The sequence below is a fragment of the Chiloscyllium plagiosum genome, unplaced genomic scaffold (assembly GCF_037043375.1).
Source record: "Chiloscyllium plagiosum isolate Xiang-an unplaced genomic scaffold, Cpla_swu_hap1 HiC_scaffold_1, whole genome shotgun sequence".
Classification (NCBI taxonomy): Eukaryota; Metazoa; Chordata; class Chondrichthyes; order Orectolobiformes; family Hemiscylliidae; genus Chiloscyllium; species Chiloscyllium plagiosum.
Genome location: NW_028270139.1, coordinates 65462059 through 65482089, shown reverse-complemented (window position 1 = coordinate 65482089; position 20031 = coordinate 65462059). Strand labels below are relative to the sequence as shown.

At 41.2% G+C, this 20031-nt stretch overlaps 1 protein-coding gene and 1 long non-coding RNA gene across 2 annotated transcripts in view; one reads left to right on the top strand and one right to left on the bottom strand.

Annotated features, from left to right (window-relative positions):
• ube2kb (ubiquitin-conjugating enzyme E2Kb (UBC1 homolog, yeast)) overlaps positions 1–9315 on the bottom strand; it is a 93822-nt gene extending 84507 nt beyond the window's left edge. Inside the window, exon 1 of the mRNA XM_043692758.2 lies at positions 9056–9315. Coding sequence (XP_043548693.1) covers positions 9056–9118 — 63 coding nt within the window. The 5' untranslated portion in view covers positions 9119–9315. The remainder of the gene's footprint in view (positions 1–9055) is intronic.
• On the top strand, positions 8669–19625 carry LOC122551152 (uncharacterized). Its single transcript, XR_006312036.2, has 3 exons — positions 8669–9012; positions 17155–17272; positions 19063–19625. It is a non-coding gene; the product is annotated as an uncharacterized LOC122551152 (long non-coding RNA).
• Positions 19626–20031: the final 406 nt, after the last annotated feature.

Below are 20031 nucleotides of genomic sequence, written 5' to 3'. Positions count from 1 at the left end.
ACACTAGATTCCACTATCCTTGAGAGCTCTATCCAACTCTTTCTTAAACAAATCCAGAGACTGGGCCTCCACTGTCTTCTGGGGAAGAGCATTCCACACACCCACCACTCTCTGGGTGAAGACGTTTCTCCTCATCTCTGTCCTAAATGGTCTACCCCGTATTTTTAATGGATCAGTGGTGCTGGAAGAGCACAGCAATTCAGGCAGCATCCGAGGACAGGCAAAATCGACGTTTCGGGCAAAAGCCCTTCATCAGGAATAAAGGGCTTTTGCCCGAAACGTCGATTTTGCCTGTCCTCGGATGCTGCCTGAATTGCTGTGCTCTTCCAGCACCACTGATCCAGAATCTGGTTTCCAGCATCTGCAGTCATTGTTTTTACCCCGTATTTTTAAGCTGTGTCCTCTGGTTCGAGACTCACCCATCAGCGGAAATATGTTTCCTGCCTCCAGAGTGTCCAATCCTTTAATAATCTTATACGTCTCAATCAGATCCCCTCAGTCTTTTCTAAACTCAAGGGTATACAAGCCCAGTCGCTCCAATCTTTCAACATAAGATAGTCCCGCCATTCCAGGAATTGACCTCGTGAACCTACGCTGCCTCCCTCAATAGCCAGAATGTCTTTCCTCAAATTTGGAGACCGGAACTGCACACAATATTCCAGGTGCGGTCTCACCAGGGCCCTGTACAGCTGTAGAAGAACCTCTTTGCTTCTATACCTCAATCCCTCTTGTGATGAAGGCGAGCATGCTATTAGCTTTCTTCACTACCTGCTGTACCTGCATGCTTGCCTTCATTGACTGGTGTACAAGAACACCCAGATCTCTTTGTACTGCCCCTTTACCTAACTTGACTCCATTTAGGTAGTAATCTGCCTTCCTGTTCTTGCCACCAAAGTGGATAACCATACATTTATGTGGACTTCCCTTCAAATAGCTGTGTCCAACCCACATTTTCCAGCTCCTGCCTAATTTTGATATAATTGGCCTTGGGCCAGTTTAATACTCATCCCTTAGGACCACTCATCTTTGTCAATGAGTATTCTAAAGCTCACAGAATCGTGGTCACTGTTCCCAAAGAAATCCCCCACCGCAACTTCTACCACCTGGCCTGGCTCATTCCCCAACACCAGGTCCAATATGGCGACTTCCCTCAGACTATCGACATACTGCTTCAGAAAACTCTCCTGGATGCTTCTTACAAATTCTGCCCCATCCAGACCTCTGACACTAAGTGTATATCAGTCAACGTTGGCAAAGTTAAAATCTCCCATCACCACCATCCTGTTGCCTCTACATCTTTCCATAATCTGTTTACCTATTTGTTCTTCTACCTCACACTCACTGTTGGGAGGCCTGTAATATAGCCCCAACAATGTAACTGTACCCTTCTTATTTCTCAGCTCCACCCATAATGCCTCACTACTCAAGCCCTCCATAATGTCCTTCTTTAGCACAACAGTGATATCATCCAAGACCAGCAATGAACTCCTCTCCCCATCTACTTCCCTCCCTGTCCTGTCTGAAGTGTCTATATCCTGGAACATTTACTTGCCAATCATGCCCTGCCTTCAACCAAGTCTCTGATCACAATAACATCATAATCCCAGGCACCAATCCAAGCCCTAAGTTCATTTACCCTCCTCATCTGGTCTAGTGAATAGGTGATTCCAGAGCCACAGCAACGTGACTGTTAACTGCCCTCTGAATGGCCTAGTAAGCCATTCAAATATATCAATCGTTCTAAAATCTCAGAGAAAGGAAACTGGATAGACCACCTGGAAGCAACTAGGCACCGGAAAGAACAAGAACAGCCCTGTCAACCCTGCAAAATCCTCCTTACTAAAATCTGGGGCTATTGTCGAAATTGGGAGAGCAGCCTCACAGACTCGTCAAACAACAGCCTGACATAATAATACTTATCAAACTGACAGATAACATCCCAGACACTACCACCATGGTTGGATATGTCCTGTCCCACTGACAGGACAGACTTAGCAGAGGTGATAGTGGTATACAAACAGGAGTTATCTCAGAGTCCTCAACACTGACTCTAGACCCCACGAAGTCTCATGGCTTCGTGATAAACATGGGCAAGGAAACCTCCTGCTGATTACTACATACCATCCTTCCTTTGCTGATGAATCAGTATTCCTCCATGTTGAACAATCCTTGGTGGGGGATTTCAACATCCACCACCAAGAGTAGCTCGACAGCAGCACTGTTGATCAAACTAAAGGGCACAGCCGCTGGACTGGGTCTGTGCAAGGTGGTGAGGGGACCACAAGGGGGAAAAGAAAGCCATGCTTGACCGCATACTAACCAATCTGTAGGCTGCAGATGCACCTGTTCATGACAGCATGGGAAAGAGTGACCATCGCATAGTAATTGTGGAGACCAAATTCCACCTTCACAATTGAGAATACCATCCATAATGCTGTGCGGTACAATCACCGTGTTAACTGGGACAAATTTTGGACACATCTAGCAACTAAAAACTGGGCATCATGAAGAGCTGGGGGTTATCAATAGCAAGTGATTTGTATTCCAGCACAACCTGCCACCTCATAGCCCAGGATATCCCCCACTCAATATAAGGGATCAACCATGGTTCAATGATGAGTAAAGTAGGGTGTAGCAGGAGCAGGACCAGGCATACCTAAAAATGAGATGTCAACTTGAAACAGCTAAACAGGACTACTTGCTTGCTAAATAGCAAGTGATATACAGAATGAAACAATCTCAAATACAACCAATCAGATCTAAACTCTGCAGTCTTGCCACATTCAAATCATGAATGGTGTTGGACGATTAAACAACCTGCTGGAGGAGGTAGCTCCTCAAATTTCTCCATCCTTAATAATGGAAGAGCCCAAAACAATAGTGCAAAAGGTAAGGCTAAAGCATTTGCAGCATTCGTCAGCAAGAAGTGACAAGCAAATGATCCATTGCAGCCTCCTTCAGCAGTCCATAGCATTACAAATACCAATGGTCAGCCAACTCAATTCACTCCACTTGACATCAAGAAAAGGGCTGAAGGCACTGGGTACTGCAGAGGCTATGGGTGCTGACAATATTCTGCAATAGTACTGAAGAATTGTGCTCCGGAATTTTTGGAATAGTGTACAGTTCTGCTTTCCCTGCTATAGGTAGGACATTCTTAAATTGGTGAGGGCTCAGAAAATATGTACCAGGATGTTGCCTGGACAGCAGGATTTGAGTTATAGGGAAAGGCTGGATAGGCCAGAATGTTTTTCACTGAAACATTGGAAGTTGAAGGGTGACCTCAGAGATTTTTAAAATCATGAGGAGCATAGATAAGGTGAACAGCAAAGATTTTTTTTCTAGGGTGGAAAAGCTCAAAACTAGGGGGCACATCTTTAAGATGAGAGGAGAAAGATTTAAAAGGGACCTGTGGGGTAAGTTTTTCCACAGAGTGGTTCATATGTGGAATGAACTGCCAGAGGAAGTAGAAAATGCAGGTACAGTTACAACATTTAAAAGGCATTTGGTAAGTATATGAATTGGAAAGGTTTAGAGGGATATGGGCCAAACACAGGCAAGTGGGATTGATTTAGTTTTGGAAACTTGGTGGCACTGACAGGTTGGACCAAAGGGCCTGTTTCCATGCTGACAGCTATGACTTACCAGTCGCCTAGCCAATCTGTTCCAGTATAAGTACAATACTGGCATCTACTCAATATGGAAAATTGCCCAGGTATGTCTTCTACACACAAAGTCAGACAAATCCAACCCAGCCAATTACCACCCCATCAGTTTACTCTTGATCATCAGTAAAGTGATGGAAGGTGTCATCAACAGTGCTATCAAGCAGTATCTGCTCAGTGATGCCCAGTTTTGGTTCCGCCAGGCTACTTCACTCCGGACCTCATTTCAGTCTTGGTTCAAACATGGGCAAAAGAACTGAATTCCAGAGATAAGAGCGACAGCCTTTGACATCAAGACTTCATTTGACTGAGTGTGGCATCCAACAGCCCTAGCAAAACTGGAGTCAATGGGTATTACTGGCTAGTCAGTCATAGTTAGTACATTAGAAAAGGGTTGTAGTTGTAGGTCAGTCAACTCAGCTCCAGGATATCTCTGGAGTTCCTTAGAGTTGAACTACCTTTCTCTCCTTAATATTCAATGATGTTACAATCACTGAATGCCGCACTATCAACATCCTTAGGGTTACATTAACCAGAAACTCAACTGAACTCACACATAAATATGTTGGCTGCAAGAGCAGGTCAGAGGCTAGGAATGTTGTAGCACATAACTCACCTCCTGACTTCCCAAAGCCTATCCACCAGCTATAAGGCACAAGTCAGCAGTGTAATGGAATACTCCCCCTTACCTGGATGGGCGCAACTCCAACAAGACTTAAATTTGATTGAGTTTTTTGAAGAAGTGATAAAGACAACTGATGAAGTCAGTGTGGTAGACATTGTCGATATAGGCTTCAGCAAGGCATTTGACAAGGTTACGCAAGGTTAGCAAGGTCAGATCACATGGAATCCAGAGGATGCTCGCCAACTGGATACAAAATTGGCATGAAGGTAAGAGACAGAGGGTGGTGGTGAAGGGCTGTTTTCAGACTGGAGGCCTATGCCCAGTAATGTTTCATAAGGATCAATTCTGGGTCCACTGCTTGTCATTAGTATAAATGATTTGTAAGTGAATGTAGGGAAGTAAGGTTAGTAAGTTTGCAAATGACACCAAAATAGGTGGTGTAGTGGACAGCTGGGGTTATCTCAGTGTACAACAGGATCTTGATCAGATGGGATAAAAGGCTGGGGAGCGGAGGATGAAGTTTAATTTAGATAAATGTGAGGTGCTGCATTTTGATAAGGCAAATCAGGGCAGGACTTATACAATTGATGCTAGGGCCCTGGGAAGTGTTGCAAAACCAAGAGACCTTGGAGTACAGGTATATAGTTCCTTGAAAGTGTCTGACGTAGATAGGTTGGTGAGGAAGGCATTTGGTACATTTTCTTTTATTGGTCAATGCATTGTGTTTTGGAGTTGGGAGGTCATGTTTCAGCTGTGCAGGACATTGGTTTGCCCAATTCTGGAATGCAATCTAATCTCCAAGCTGTAGAAAAGATGTTGTGAAACTTGAAAAGGTTCAGAAAAGATTTAAAAGAATGTTGCCAGGGTTGGAGGGTTTGAGCTACAGGAAGAGACTGAATAGGCTGCTATTTTCCCTGGAGCGTCAGAGGCTGAGGGGTGACCTTCTAGAGGTTTATAAAGTTATGTGGGGCACAGATATGTTAAATAGCCAAGGTATTTTCTCCAGGCGAGTCCAAAACTAGAGGGCATAGTTTTAAACTGAGATAGGAAAGATATAAAAACAGGGTCCTGAAGGTCAACGTTTTCCATGCAAAAGGTGGTACATGTATGGAATGAGCTGCCAGAGGGGGTGGATGTTGGTACAATAACATTTGAAAGGCATCTGGATGGGTACTCACATAGGAAGGTTTGAGGGAGTTTCAGGCCAAATGCTGGCAAATGGGATTAGGTCAGTTTAGGATAGCTGGTCGACATGGACAAGTTGGACTGAAGAGTTTGTTTCTGTGCTATACATCTATATGATTGTACGAGATGGGCCAATTGAACAAAGAGTGGTAGATATGAATTTAATTTAGAAAATGTGAGGTGTTGCACTTTGGTCAGGCAAATCAGGGCAGGACATATACAGTTAATAGTAGGACTCTGGGGAATGTTATTAAACAGAGACTTAGGTGTGCAGATGCATAAATGCTGACAAGTGGGACAAAATCAATTTGTATGGAATCAATTCGATGGAACACCATCGAAAGCAAAACAACCCTCTTGCTTAGCACCACATCCACAAATATTTACTCTCTCCATCCATGCAGTAGAAGCTGTGTACTCTCTAGAAGATGCACTGCAGAAATTCACCTAACTCCTCAGCACAAAGAAGGACCTCCTTAGAAGGACAAAGGCAACAATTCCTACATTCCTGTATTGACCAAAAAAAAATCAAAACTCATCCCAAGTACCATCTGCTCAAATCCAGTTAACACAATTATTTTCCCAAAAGGTTACTCTTAATCATCAGCACCAATGATGGAAAGATATTACTGACAGTGGTGGAAGATGACTTACTCAACAATAAGCTGCCCACCAATGTTTAGTTGGGATTCTGCTCCAGACATTAGTCTTGGCCAAAACATTTGGAAAAAGAACTGAATTTCAGGTGCAAGGCAAGTGGTTGTCAAATACTGCCTTTATCTCCAGGACAGAGTGTGGCATGAATGAGGTGCTGCAAAATTGAACTCAATGGCATTCCAGGGAACACACACTCCACATGCTGGAGTCATACCTAGCCTACAGAAGAATTTTTTTTGGGGGGGGGGGGGGAAATCAGTCATCCCTAAATATTTTCTGCAGTTTCATCACCAACATTCCTCAATTAAAACAGGTCAGAAATTGGAAGTTCTCTGATCAGCACCCTTTGCTATTTCTCAGATATAGTCACAGCCATGCCTTCATACAGGCAAACCTGGGTAAATTCAGGCATAAATGGAAAATAATACTAATGTCACAAATGCTAGACAATTATGACTTCCAAACAGAATCTAACCATCTCAAGGTTTAATGGCACTGCCATTTCTAAATTCCTACCATCAACATTTTAATAACCAGACACTGATTATGAGAACAGGTCAGAGGCTGGGAATTCTACAAGTATCTCAAATCTTGACAGCCCAAAGTCCTTCCACGAACAAGGGATTAGTGAAGAGTGTGATGGAAATCTCTCATTTTTCCCAGTCAAGTGCAACTCCAAAACAGTTAAGAAGCTCAACACAATCTAGGACAAAGTACACCCTTTGACCAGCCCTCTAACCAACTTATTAAACATTCACTTTCCCCATCACTGATGCACAGTGACAAAGTGCTACAATTAGAATGTGTACAACAATTACAAGCCCTTCAACTTTCAAACACGAAACCTCTACCACCTGGGAGGATAAATGTAACTGATGCACAGAACACCAACTACAAGTCCCTTCTTGTGCCACACATCATTCTGACACAGAATGGTTACATGTCTATCACCATCAGGTTAAAAATCCTGGAACTGGCTCTGTCATCATCACAGATGAATCTATACCATATGAACTGTAGCAGCTCCAGAGAGAGAAGGTGATGTTAGAAAGCTATTTGTTTTAACAGAAGTCCAGTGTGTAGTGGCATAAGTGGGGATTAGCACTGGAAGCTTTATTGTTTTGATATTCAAAAATGCTGCAGATGAGAACACGCATGAAAGTTGACAGGGGGTGAGGTGATAAGTTAGTTTATGGATGGAACAAAGATTGTTTAGGTAATTGACTGTGAGGAGGAAGTTGTTAGGGGTCACAGGTTATAAATGGACTGGTCAGATGAGTCGGTCAATGGCAGATGGAACTTAACACTAGTAAATGTAAGGTGATTTACTTTGAAAGAAAAAACAAGACACGGGGGTACCCAATGAATGACAGGATACTGGGAAGCCCAGAACAGAGGGATCTTTGGGTGCTTGCCCACTGAAGGTGGCAGGACCAGTTAAGAGGGTAGTTAAGAAGGCATATAGGATGCTTGCCTTTATCAGTCATGGCAATGATTATAAGCACAGGGAGATCATGTTGGAGCTGTATAAAAGTTTGGTTAGACCACAACTAGAGCATCATATGCAGTTCAAGTCACTACACAATAGGAAGGATGTGATTACAGTGGAGGGTGCGGAGAAGATTCACTAGGATGTTGCCAAGGTTGAAGTATTTCAGCTATGCAGAAAAGCTGAATAATGTGAAGTTGTTTTCTTTTGAACACAAAGTAAAATGGAATCTAATAGTGGTGTATAAGGTTATGAAGGGCATGAACATGGTGACTAAAAGCAGCTGTTCGCATTAGTTGAAAAGTCAATAACAAGGGGACATAATTTTAAGGTGAAAGACAAGAGGGAATTTGAGGAAAATAATTTTTATACAGAGGACTGAGGGAGTCAATAATATATAAAATTATTTTACTACTGACGAACTGAGTGCAGCACTAATTTTAATGTAGCAATGCCATACTTGTGTACCTATGTTAAAAAGTACTTGCAAAATCTGTTCACAGTAGGTACGGACTGAGCATCTTTGAATTGCACATAAAATTCTTTCAGAAAACTACTTTTGAACAATGAAAGGTTATACAGTTAGCATTAGTATTCCAAGAAGATAAAACAATTGATCAATGTTTTATGCCTGATGAACAAGTGCAATCTTCAGAAAGATGACCTGTCAGCTGGAGTCTAACCATATGCAGACAACTAATATTTGACCAACTCAGTGACTAAGGCAATTTAAAATCATAACATTATACATTTTATACAGCCATTTAGCTTAATGTTATCACAGATCCTACATTCCTTTTTCTGTCAAAAACAAAAGTGGATATGATAGAGCAAATGTAAATCTGAAATCAAAAACATGCTAACACAGCAAAATAACCAAATGTCAATTGTGGAAACCAGATATCATCGAACCAAACGATATCATCCGATACCAATACAGTTCTAAACAAAGAAAAGTACAAGAATAAACCTTAGCAATAACATGAAACAAAATTGTACATCTCAATTCCATCCAACACGAACTCAGCCGCACAAAACGTACCCCTGAACATCAATGTGGAGGTAGGTGTCTCGCACGGTGGTGGAAGAATGTTACACGCCTACAAGCCTAGCAACAACCTGAATGCTCAAGGTATCATCCAGACCTCCCAAAATCCGGCATTTGAAGCGCTTCACATCAACCACGCCATTGCCACGACACTGATAAATGGCAGATTCGACATTTATAGCTTTTTTTAAAAAAAAATCACTGATAGTAAATCCCGCAACCGCTCCCTGGACTTTCCCGAAACCGCCTCTGGCGCCTGTCCATCACCCGGTCCCGTGTCCATCACCATGAAACTCCCCGGACTCTCCTCTCCCGTCGGCGGCCAATCAACCAAGGAGAGAAGGTATAAACAGATTAGGAGAGATAAGCTTGGGAGCGACTCTTACCTCTTCGCTCTTCAAAACCTCCTTAAACTCTCGTTTAATTCGCTGCACTGCGATATTGGCCATTTCGCGACGCGCTGCTCGGCCTCGGCTCAGCCTTCCTTACAACATCAGATTATCAGCACGGCCAAAATGGCGGCGCTTCCGCGCAGGCGCACTCCAACCGCTCTGGCGGGCGAATGGGGTCGGCGAAAAGCGCGAGCGGGTGGTGGTGACGGGCTCGCGGCTCAGCCGCTGACTGGCGAACGTTGGAACGGTGTGGACCTGCTCGGCTGTAATCTTCATTGAGTACACTGAGGCTGTCAGTACTACTGCCCCGTGTACACCTGGACAGGGCCAAACCTTACCCCTCACACGCGTCAAATGACATCCCCTGCAAGTCTACTTGTCATAATACTCACCCACTTATACTCACCCGACCTGTTGGCGTATTATTGCGGCTCACTGAGGAGGATGTGTTACGTCTCTTGTGAGGGGGCCATATACATTAACTAACGTCCATCTTTGCAAACCGCGCCCCCCCCCCCCCCCTCCATCTGAACTCCCGGCCTCACTCTTGTCTCAAGGCGTTTGGGAAAAGAAAGTAGTTTGTTCATGACGATTTTCTGCTGGGAAGTAACATCCTTTCATGTCCCATATATTCTGGATTGTAAACTCAGTTTAATTGGTATAAGAATTCTTCATGTGTGGATTTTTGCATTTTGAAAAATTAAGAGAAATATATCAACGTTTATATTGACATTGTTCAAAAAGGATTATTTCACCAGAACTGGAAATTGACCAATATCGTAGCAGGGAGGTTTGCTAGTTCTATTAAGGGAGACTATGAACTATTACAGAGGGGGCTAAGTAACGTAAATAGAAAGATGTGTGAGGATGGTTATGAATCTGAAAAGAGCAAGCTAATTAGAAAAGATAGACAAGAGCAAACTGAAGAAAGAAGTAGGTCTGAAGTATTAAACTGCATTTATTTCAATACAAGAGGTCTTGCAAGAGCTCAGCATGTTTGGGAACATGGGATCAAGACGTCATAGCTATTAGAGAAAATTGGCTGAGGGATGGACAGGACTGGAGGCTCAATGTACCAGGTTTTAGATGTTGTAAGAAGGATAGAATGGGAGGCAAGAGAGGAGGAGGGATGGTGTTTTTGATTAAGGAAAACATTACTGCTGTATCTAGAGAAGATATTTCTGAAAAATCGTCCAATGAAAGTATATGGGTCGAAATTAGAAATAAAAAAAAGTGATCATGGAGAGGGATCTCAGATGTAAGAATAATGAGGTTGTAATAGTAGGGGATTTTAATTTTACAAACATTGACTGGACTACCATAGTTTCATGGTAAAAACAATGACTGCAGATGCTGGAAACCAGATTCTGGATCAGTGGTGCTGGAAGAGCACAGCAATTCAGGCAGCATCCGAGGACAGGCAAAATCGACGTTTCGGGCAAAAGCCTGATGAAGGGCTTTTGCCCGAAACGTCGATTTTGCCTGTCCTCGGATGCTGCCTGAATTGCTGTGCTCTTCCAGCACCACTGATCCAGAAATAGGAGGTATAGTTACCAAGTTTGCAGATGACACCAAAATTAAAGGTGTAGTGGACAGCAAAGAAGGTTACCTCAGAGTACAATGGGATGTTGATCAGATGGAGTTTAGATAAATGTGAGATACTGCATTTTGGAAAAACAAATCAGGACAGGACTTATACACTTAATGGTAAGGTCCTGGGGAGTGTTGCTGAACAAAGAGAGTAGAGTCGCAGGTAGATGAAGGAGGATCGTAGGATAGTGAAGAAGGCATTTAGTGTGCTTTCCTTTATTGGTCAGAGCATTGAGTACAGGCATTGTGAGGTCATGTTGCGGCTGTACAGGACATTGGTTAAGCCAGTTTTGGAATATTGTATGCAATTCTAGTCTCCCTCCTTATCGGAAGGATGTTGTGAAACGTGAAAGGGTTCAGAAAGGATTGACAAGGATGTTGCCAGAGTTGGAGGATTTGAGTTATTTTTGAGAGGCTTTTTAGGCAAAGGCTGTTTTTCCTGGAATGTCGGAGGCTGAGGAGTGACCTTATAGAGGCTTATAGAATCATGAGGGGCATGGATATGGCAAATAGACAAGCTGTTTTCCCTGAGTTGGGGGTGTCTAGAACTAGATGGCATAGGTTTAGGGTGAGAGGGGAAAGACTTAAAAGGGGCCTAAGGGGCAACTTTTTCACGCAAAAGGTGGTCCATCTATGGAATGAGCTGCCAGAGGACCTGGTAGAGACTATTATGATTGCAATATTTAAAAGGCATCTGGATGGGTACTTGAATAGGAAGGGTTTCGAGGGATATGGGCCAAGTGCTGGCAAATGGGACTGAATTAACTTAGGATAGCTGGTCAGCATGGATGAGTTGTCGTTGAAGGGTCTGTTTCCATGCTATACATGTCTATGACTCTCTGACTGAATTCAGAGAATTCAGGGTATCCATGACCACCATCACACTTGACAGCAAATTCCAGATACCCACCGCCATCGGAATGAAAAAGTCATTTGTCATGTCCTCTTTAATCCTACCAATCATTTTAATATTATGTCCCTGATAACTGACTTCCCCCCCATCGGAAACCAGACTTTTCCACCAAGTGCGTTATTATTTTGTACCCCTCACTCATCCCTCAGCCTGCTCTGTTCTCAGGAAAATAACTCCAGCTTTCTAATCTTTAATCATTACTGCAATTTTCAGATCTGGCAACATTCTTCCTTTCTGTAATGTGGTGACCAAAACAGTTCATATTTAGGTGCAACATTACATCCTTGCTCTTATATTCAATAACTTGTCCAGTGAAGGAAAGCATTCCATATACCTCCATTATCATATATCTAACTGCCCTGCTACCTTATGGGAACTATAGACATGCTTTCCAAGATCTCTCACTTCCACTTCAATATCCTCCTATTTATCATGTATTCCCCTGCTCTATTTGTCCTCCCCAAACGCATAATCTTGTATGGATTGAATTCTATTGACCATTTTTCCACCCACAAACCAAGCATTGATATCATCCTAAAGTTGACAGTCATTTTTCATTTTCAACTACATAGCCAGCAAGGGACCCAATACAAAGCTGGAAACAGCTTCCCATTCTCAAAAATATCCATCAACCATTAGCATTTGTTTCCTGTTACTGAGCCAAGTTTGAATCCAGTTCACCACATAATCCTTTATCCAATGGGCTTTAATTCTTCGGATCAGTCTGCCATATGGGATCTTGTCAAATGCCTTACTAAATTCATGTCAACAACATCCTTTTTTGGGGGGGGGGGTGTGTGTGGAGAGGGGTCCCTGGGTCCTGGGTAGTGGTAATGTCATTGGACTAGCAATCCAGAACCCCAGGCTAACATTTTTGAGTGGCAATGGCATGGAGATAATGTCTTTGGACCATAAATGCAGAATGACAGAGTAATCCTTTCGTCATTTGTGTTCGAATCCTGTCTGTGATTATGCTGCTCCTTTAACAAGGTTATGTTCTCCTTGGGTTTTTTTCAGGAGATAAAAACACAGGTTCTGAAAAGTTTGGGCTTGGATGGGCCAATTTGATTATAGTTAACAGATACTGCCTCAGGCAAAAGGCTTCCACGTTTTAAAACAACACTTGTACAATGAAAGGGGAGTGGCCAGTTATCCCAGCTCTGCTTTTTTCTGGTTTGATTTAGTTTTTTAGCAGTGTGGATATTCACTGAAAGCAGTCAGGCAATTGTAAAAGCTGCTGGACCCAAAGAAATAGGTCCAGGCTGATCCTCCTTTCTCCTGTAAGACCTACGTTTGATTCTACGTTTTGTGCCAAGGGCTGTTCATGGGGATTGTTGCAAGTATTTGGAACAACATCTTTAAGTTGGGATGATCTGTTGGGATTTCGGATAGGTTAAGTTATTCAATACTCTGTTCTCTTTTGTTTGAAACCAGTAATGAACTAAGATGGAACAATGGCCATTTGACCCACACCTGAGCTGGAAAGACTGAAAAGATCATTAACAGTATGAGCAACATCACTAACCAGTGAGATAATATCAAAAGTATCACCAAAAAGTGGTGCAATATCAACAAGTAATAATATTAGCAACATCAAGCATGAAAAAAATTGGAGACGTCAAATGTATGTCCTTTACAGTCGGAAATAAGGAATTGAAAATGGGGAATGAAAAATACCTGACCAACTAAGTACACATTTTGGTTCCATGTTCACAAAGGAGGACACAAATAACATACTAGAAATGTTGGGGAACAGAGGGTTTGGTGAGAGGGAGGAACTGAAGGATATTAATTAATAGGGGCATGATATTAGTGAAATTGATGGCACTGAAGTCTGATAAATCCTCAGGGCCTGATCATCTATATCCCAGGTACTTAAGAAAGTAATTTGAGAAATACTGAATACATTGGCACTCATCTTCCAAGATTCTATAGACTCTGGAAAGTTCCTACAAATTGAGGGTAGATAATGTAACTTCTATTTAAAACAGGAGGGAGAGAGAAGACAGGGAATAATAAACCAGTCAGCTGAACATCAGGAGGGGAAAATTCTAGAGTCAATTATAAAAGCTTTAATTGCACTTGGAAAACAGTGGCAAGATCAGACACAGTCAGCATGGTTTTACAAAACCATGCTTGACAAATCTATGGGAATTCTTTGAGGATATGACTCAGAGTTGATGAGGGGGAGCCAGTGGAGGTGGTTCATTTGGACTTTCAGAAGGCTTTTGACAAAGTCTTATATAAGCAATTAATGTGTAAAATTAAAGTATATGGGTTTGGAGGTAGCACATTGAGATGGATAGAAAACTGATTTGCAGATGGAAACAAATACTAAGAACAAATTGGTCTTTTTCTGAGTGGCAGGCAGCGGCTAGTGGGTACCACAGGGATCCGTGCTAGGACCACAGCTATTCAAAATATATACAATAATTTGAATGAGGAACTAAATGTAATATCTACAAGTTTGCAAATAACACAAAAGATAAGCTGAGAGGAGGGTACAGAAATTCTTCAATGATTTGGACAAGATGAGTGAATGGGCAAATGTGTGGTAGACACAGTCCAATTTGGTTAAATGTGAGGCTATCTACCTTGGGAGCAAAATCAGGATGGAGGATTATCTGAATTGAAAAAAGGAAATATACAATGAAACTTAGGTGTCCTCATACATTGGTCACTGAAGGTAAGCATGCAGGTGCAGAAAATGGCCAAGAAGGCAAGTGGTATGTTGGCCATCATTGTGAGAGCATACAAGTAGAGGAGCAGGAATATCTTGCTACAATTATAGAGTCTTGGCGAGACCACATCTGGAGAATTGTCAGTTTTCATCTCAGGTAGGGTGTTCTTACAATGGAGGTGGTGCAGCAAATGTTTACCAGACTGATTCCTGGGATGGCAGGGTGAGAAGAAATTGAATTGGTAGGATTATATTCACTGGAGTTCAGAACAATTAAGGGGGCTGATCTCATAGAAACCTACAAGATCTAGACAGGGTAAATGCAGGAGGACATTCCTGGTGGTGGGGGAGTCCAGATCAGGGGCCAGAGTCTAAAGATAAACCATTTAGAACTGAGATGAGGAGAAATTTCTTCACCCAGAAAATGGTGAGCCTGTGGAATTCGCTACCACTGAAAGCGGTCAAGATCAAAACATTTACGATTTCAAAAAGGAGTTGGATGTAGCACTTGGGGCTAAAAGGATCAAAAGATCTGGAAGAAAAGTGGGAACAGGGTATTGAGTTCAATGGTCATCCATGGGTCATATGAATGGCAGGGCAGACTCGATGGCTTATTGGCCAACTCCCACTCCTAGTTTCTATGTTTCTCCGACTCCTTAAAGGAGCAACAGGCAAAGTAATGCTTATGTTAACACACCACTGGGAGAAATGAATGTCAAATTTGCAAAATTTAGCATAACATCCAACCACCTAAGTGATACTGTGAATAATGTAAGGAAGGAAACAGAAACAAACTAAAAAAGACTGTTAATATGTTCTAGAACAACATGAGGACTGCAGATGCTGGAGATCAGAGTCAAGAGTGTGGTGCTAGAAAAGCACAGCAGGTCAGGCAGCATTGGAGGAGCAGAAGAATTGACATTTTGGGCATAAGCCCTTCATCAGGTTTATGCCTGAAATGTCGATTCTGTTGCTTCTCAGAACCAGGGAGACTTGAACTGAGTTTATTTAACCTGCTGAATTTTCCAGCACCACACTCTGTTAATATGTTCTGTGTATTCACAATAGTGTTAAAAAAGTTAATGATTGGAACAATTATATTGATTTAGAGGCAACTTTTTTTTAATGGAGGATGTTCATATTATTCAAAAAGAACAAGGAACTAATTGCGTGAATCTATATCCTGAGATGGCATTGCAGTCAGGTGTCAAGTAACAATAATCCAGATTTTACAGGAATAGCAATCACAGTCAGATTCCACTCCCATTACATTTCCATTGGCAGTAAGCTCTGCCTTTCGAACCGGAAATCCCAATCCCAGCTTCTTGAGAAATGGGAATTGTATGTGAATCAAACAGTTCTCCCAAAAATGCAGGACATTAAGGGAAAGTTAAATAACAACCTCTTTTTCAGCATCACTCTGCCATGTCATAGAGTCATAGAGATATACAGCACAGAAACAGACCCTTTCGTCCAACTCATCCATACTGACCAGCTACCCCAACGCGCTGAAATTTAAATGTTGGCTGAAATTTAATTGTTCATGAAATCGTCCAAAGTGATTAGTTCACTTTTGTTAAGAACCAATTTATTTCCAACAAGGGCGTCGTTGTCTTATGGCAGGCCGTTTAATATCAAAAACTGTAGACGGTGTAATGAAGTTTCGGAGACGGTAGCGCATATTTCAGGATGGTGCCCTTATATGAAAAGTATGCGGATTAAGAGGCACAATAAAATCTTAGATGAGTTAGTTGGGTTTGTGAAGAAGTTTGGATGGACAATCTTTGTTGAGCCACGGATCAAGGATAAGTCTGGGAAGCTCTGGATACCAGATCTTATTTTGAAAAAGGAAATGCAGACCGTGGTGGTTGATGTTACAGTAAGGTCGGATTTTCAGATTAACTCTCTCGAGGACGCTTGGGAGGAGAAGATAAAAAAGTATAACCATCTGGACAAGGAGATAAGGGTCCTCACTGGAGGTGGAACCCTATCTTTTTACGGGTTTGTTATGGCAGTTGACTAAGGATTTAGGAAGCCAGGTAGGTACGGTTAGGGAGATGGTGGTGTCAGGACCTGCAGTGGTTGGGGTAGTGGGGATGGGTGATATCTGGACTGCCAGTGACAGCGTTGGGTTCTGGGGCCAGCAGCAGCTAAGGAGAGTGTTGAGGCCAGTGGGAATCCAAACCAGCAGCAGAGGTTGGGGGAAGTATTTGGGGTCCTGGAGGGGACCCTTCCTAAGATAACTATGCGTGTACCTACATCCCAAGGACTTCAGCATTTTACAAAAAGGCAGCTCACTACCACACTCTCCAGTACAATTGTGGATGAGCAATAAATTATGACCCCGCAAGAGTCAACCACATAACCTGAACGAATCAAAAATTCTCTCTCTGGCTGTGTTACATGGAAAATGTACCTTGATCTCAAAAGACAACAGGAGAGATTCCACCTTTATTGCTGAAGATCTATGTGCAACATCAATTAATAGAATACTAAAGTTCTTGCAGGATGTTCCATACCTTGTGTAAAGAACATATATATCAGAACTCAACTCTGCTGGGTCACAGTCTTTAATTTGGAGGATTTCCACATTCCAAAGGTGGTATTTTATGGTCAGAAAGCATAATCACCTGCACCCGAGGATATCCCAAATTCATAAGGTAATTCTTCTGTAACACAATGGTTGCATTCTTGCGCAACCCCGAATTATAGAAAAATTGTGCTTTAGAAACAGCGCTTAAAGTGTTGGCAATGCAATCGCGTTATAGCCAACAGACGTTTTAAAAGTTTGCTCTTTAGAAAGTGTCCCCAATTAGGGGTCAATCGTGTTACAGCGAACTCACGTTAACAAAACACGCGTTACAGCAGAACGATCTGTATATATTGACATTCTGAAACCAAATCACAAAGCCTTTAGGTTGGATACACTACGTGGGGAGAAAAAGCCTGGACTGATTCAAATGGAGAAATCTCTGTCATCAAGCAACCTCAGATTTGAGGATAACAGAATCAGAGCTCTATGGGACAGGTGAGTATGCAACAAAACCAGTGCCTTCATTCATTATTCCAACTGTACCTTAAATGTCACATTTGCGATATCACATGAGAGAACAATTGATCTCCCTTCTGAATACTCATTTGTCAAAGTGACTGGAGAATCCATCATCGCTAATATAATAAAACTTCTCAAGGTAATAAAACATCAAAGAATTTTAGAGGACTGTTACAAGGTAAAATTAGACAGATAAAGTAACATTAAGGAATGCCAATGCTTTTCAGGGCAGTAAATTCTCTATCTGATATATTGTGACACCTGGATTTAGGAACTCCGGCAATCAGGTCCAAAATTGGGGATGATGGGACAAAACCAACTTTGGTAGTTAGCAAGGCTGGCTACATCCCACCCAAGAAGTGATAGTCAGTCAGAGGACCAGCAGCCTGAACAGAGCCCTTAGAATCAATGGCCACTGCTGGGGCTGCATCTGGAGTAAGAGTACATATCAATTAATATGCATACCACAACAAACAAACTGGGGTCTGGAGGCAACTGGGCCTGTCAAGTTGAGCCCACAAAAGTTTGGAGTTATTGGGTGGTCTTGGTAATGGGGTGAAAATATAGAGGTAGACTTGCACATTGGAAAGTCAAAGACAAGTGGATAAGGAGGACTACTTGGCCTGGAGACCACCAGGTTTTACTTGGCAGGTAACTCCATTCAGTGAAGTACCCCCTATTTTAAGTGAAACAGTGGAGGTGGGATGAAACCATTAATTAACTAATTCAGTGACTTAATTGGTCTCAGGGTAAAAGGACAATCTGCCACCATCCCTACTATTGGAAAATTACTATCATGCAGCACTGGCTGGAGAAACGTTTTTTTGCATATTCTGTCTCAACAATGCCAAACAATGTAGCATCCTCTATCAACAACCAGCATCTACGATGTTCTCTGTAGCTTTCTGATGACTAACATTTAAACCCATCAGAATAGAGGATGCCACTTCTTCAGAGCGGAATATATTTCCAATAATTTATTTTGCAAATTGTAGATAGAAGTTTGAATTTTAGTGTTTTAAATATTTTAAAATCTTTAACCATTTCCAATGGTCTAATACCTGGGAATTTCTCGGTTCCTCTTTCTGTGTCCTTTCCTCTGCCTGTCGTTTTTGAGAAGAATGATGGCCAAAATTCCATATAGTTTTTCCCAAAGTTTTATAGTGTCTGTAACATGTATGTATTCGTCCATGCAGTCTATGCACCACTATTTATCCTTGTTATCTGGTCATTCTTTCAATGTTTGGGTAGACAACTGCATTTTATTGATACAAATGAGTTAAAAATCATGTCCGAAAAATAAATGTCTGCATCTTTTTTCATTACTAATGTACAGAAAATGTTCTATTGACAAGTCATTGACCTGAAATGTTCTCTCCTTTTCATTTCCCACCAATACTACTGGAATGTATTTCCAGCATTTTCTGTTTTTATTTTAGATTTCCAGCATATATCACATTCTCATTTTTGTACCAAAAATAATATTTTTCTGTTAATCTTGAATTCCGGCTAATACAGTACATTGAAACAAACAAAAAGAATGCTGGATCTAGGAACACTTGTGTTAAAAGTCAAGTTAAAAGTAAATCATGAAGTTTCTATCTCCACAAGTGAGTTTCTCCAGCATTCTCTGTTATTTGTTTCAGATTTCCAACATCTGCTGTATTTTGCTTTGATTATTAATAACACATTATTTTCATTTTCTTCAGCTTTGAAAAAAGGATAGATGTTGATTTCTCAAACATAGTGTTTCATATTAATTTCAGTGGTGACAAGATGTTGGTGAAAAAAAAAATCAGTGATTAAACATCCTGAAGTTTCCAAACTGGAAGTAAGATGATAACTAGGAAGAAGACCATCTCAGAGTGAATACATGACAAATATTGCGACTTTTTTATAACACAATTTGGTTCCCCAAATACTCAAAATTAAAATCATTGTGGAACCCTATCACTAAACATTTTTAATAATATCTTGCAAACATATTTTGTATTTTTAGTACTTTTTATTTAAAGCAGCCAATGTTTATTCTGTCCACTTGATATGTTTGTGTCAATGTCCTTGAATTTAATCTCCTTCCTAAGAACATCCTGAATTTATCATACATTTTTGGAACAATCTGAGTCATTACCTCTTATTTCTATATATAGGTTTTTGAATATCGTCCTTACTATCTACTGGCTGAAGGAAAAAATGTTCGTGAAGTGAGACAATGTTTTATCATATTCATAAAACACAAATCATGGTAATTGTTGCAGAGCTTTAAACCATTTCTCGATTTATATAGCAAACGCTTGAGTCTTGTGTTGTCCATCAGAATTCAGACATTTTATTTCAGAATGTTGGAAGAATAATACAAAAAGAAAGAAATTAATTCATTGTATGTTGGCTTCTTCTAAATTTAGAAACAGTAGTTAATCTGAAATTTCTAATGCCAACATTTAATTTTAAATTGACATTTGTATGTGTCTAGTTGGAATAATTATATTTGTGACCTTAAAGGTTAAGGTCAGTTAAATTCAGCTACATTGCAGGAAAACAAAACATTTCACATTATATAACAGAAGTCTCATTGTTATGAAACAATTTATCATCCAACTAACCAACAGCATCATGAGAGATCTGATGATTCATTAGAAAATATTACTAAAATATTTTTAATCAACATTTTGATTTTTCCCTTCAATTAGTTTTTGAACAGAAACATCCAGTCAAATTTAGTACAGTGGATAAGG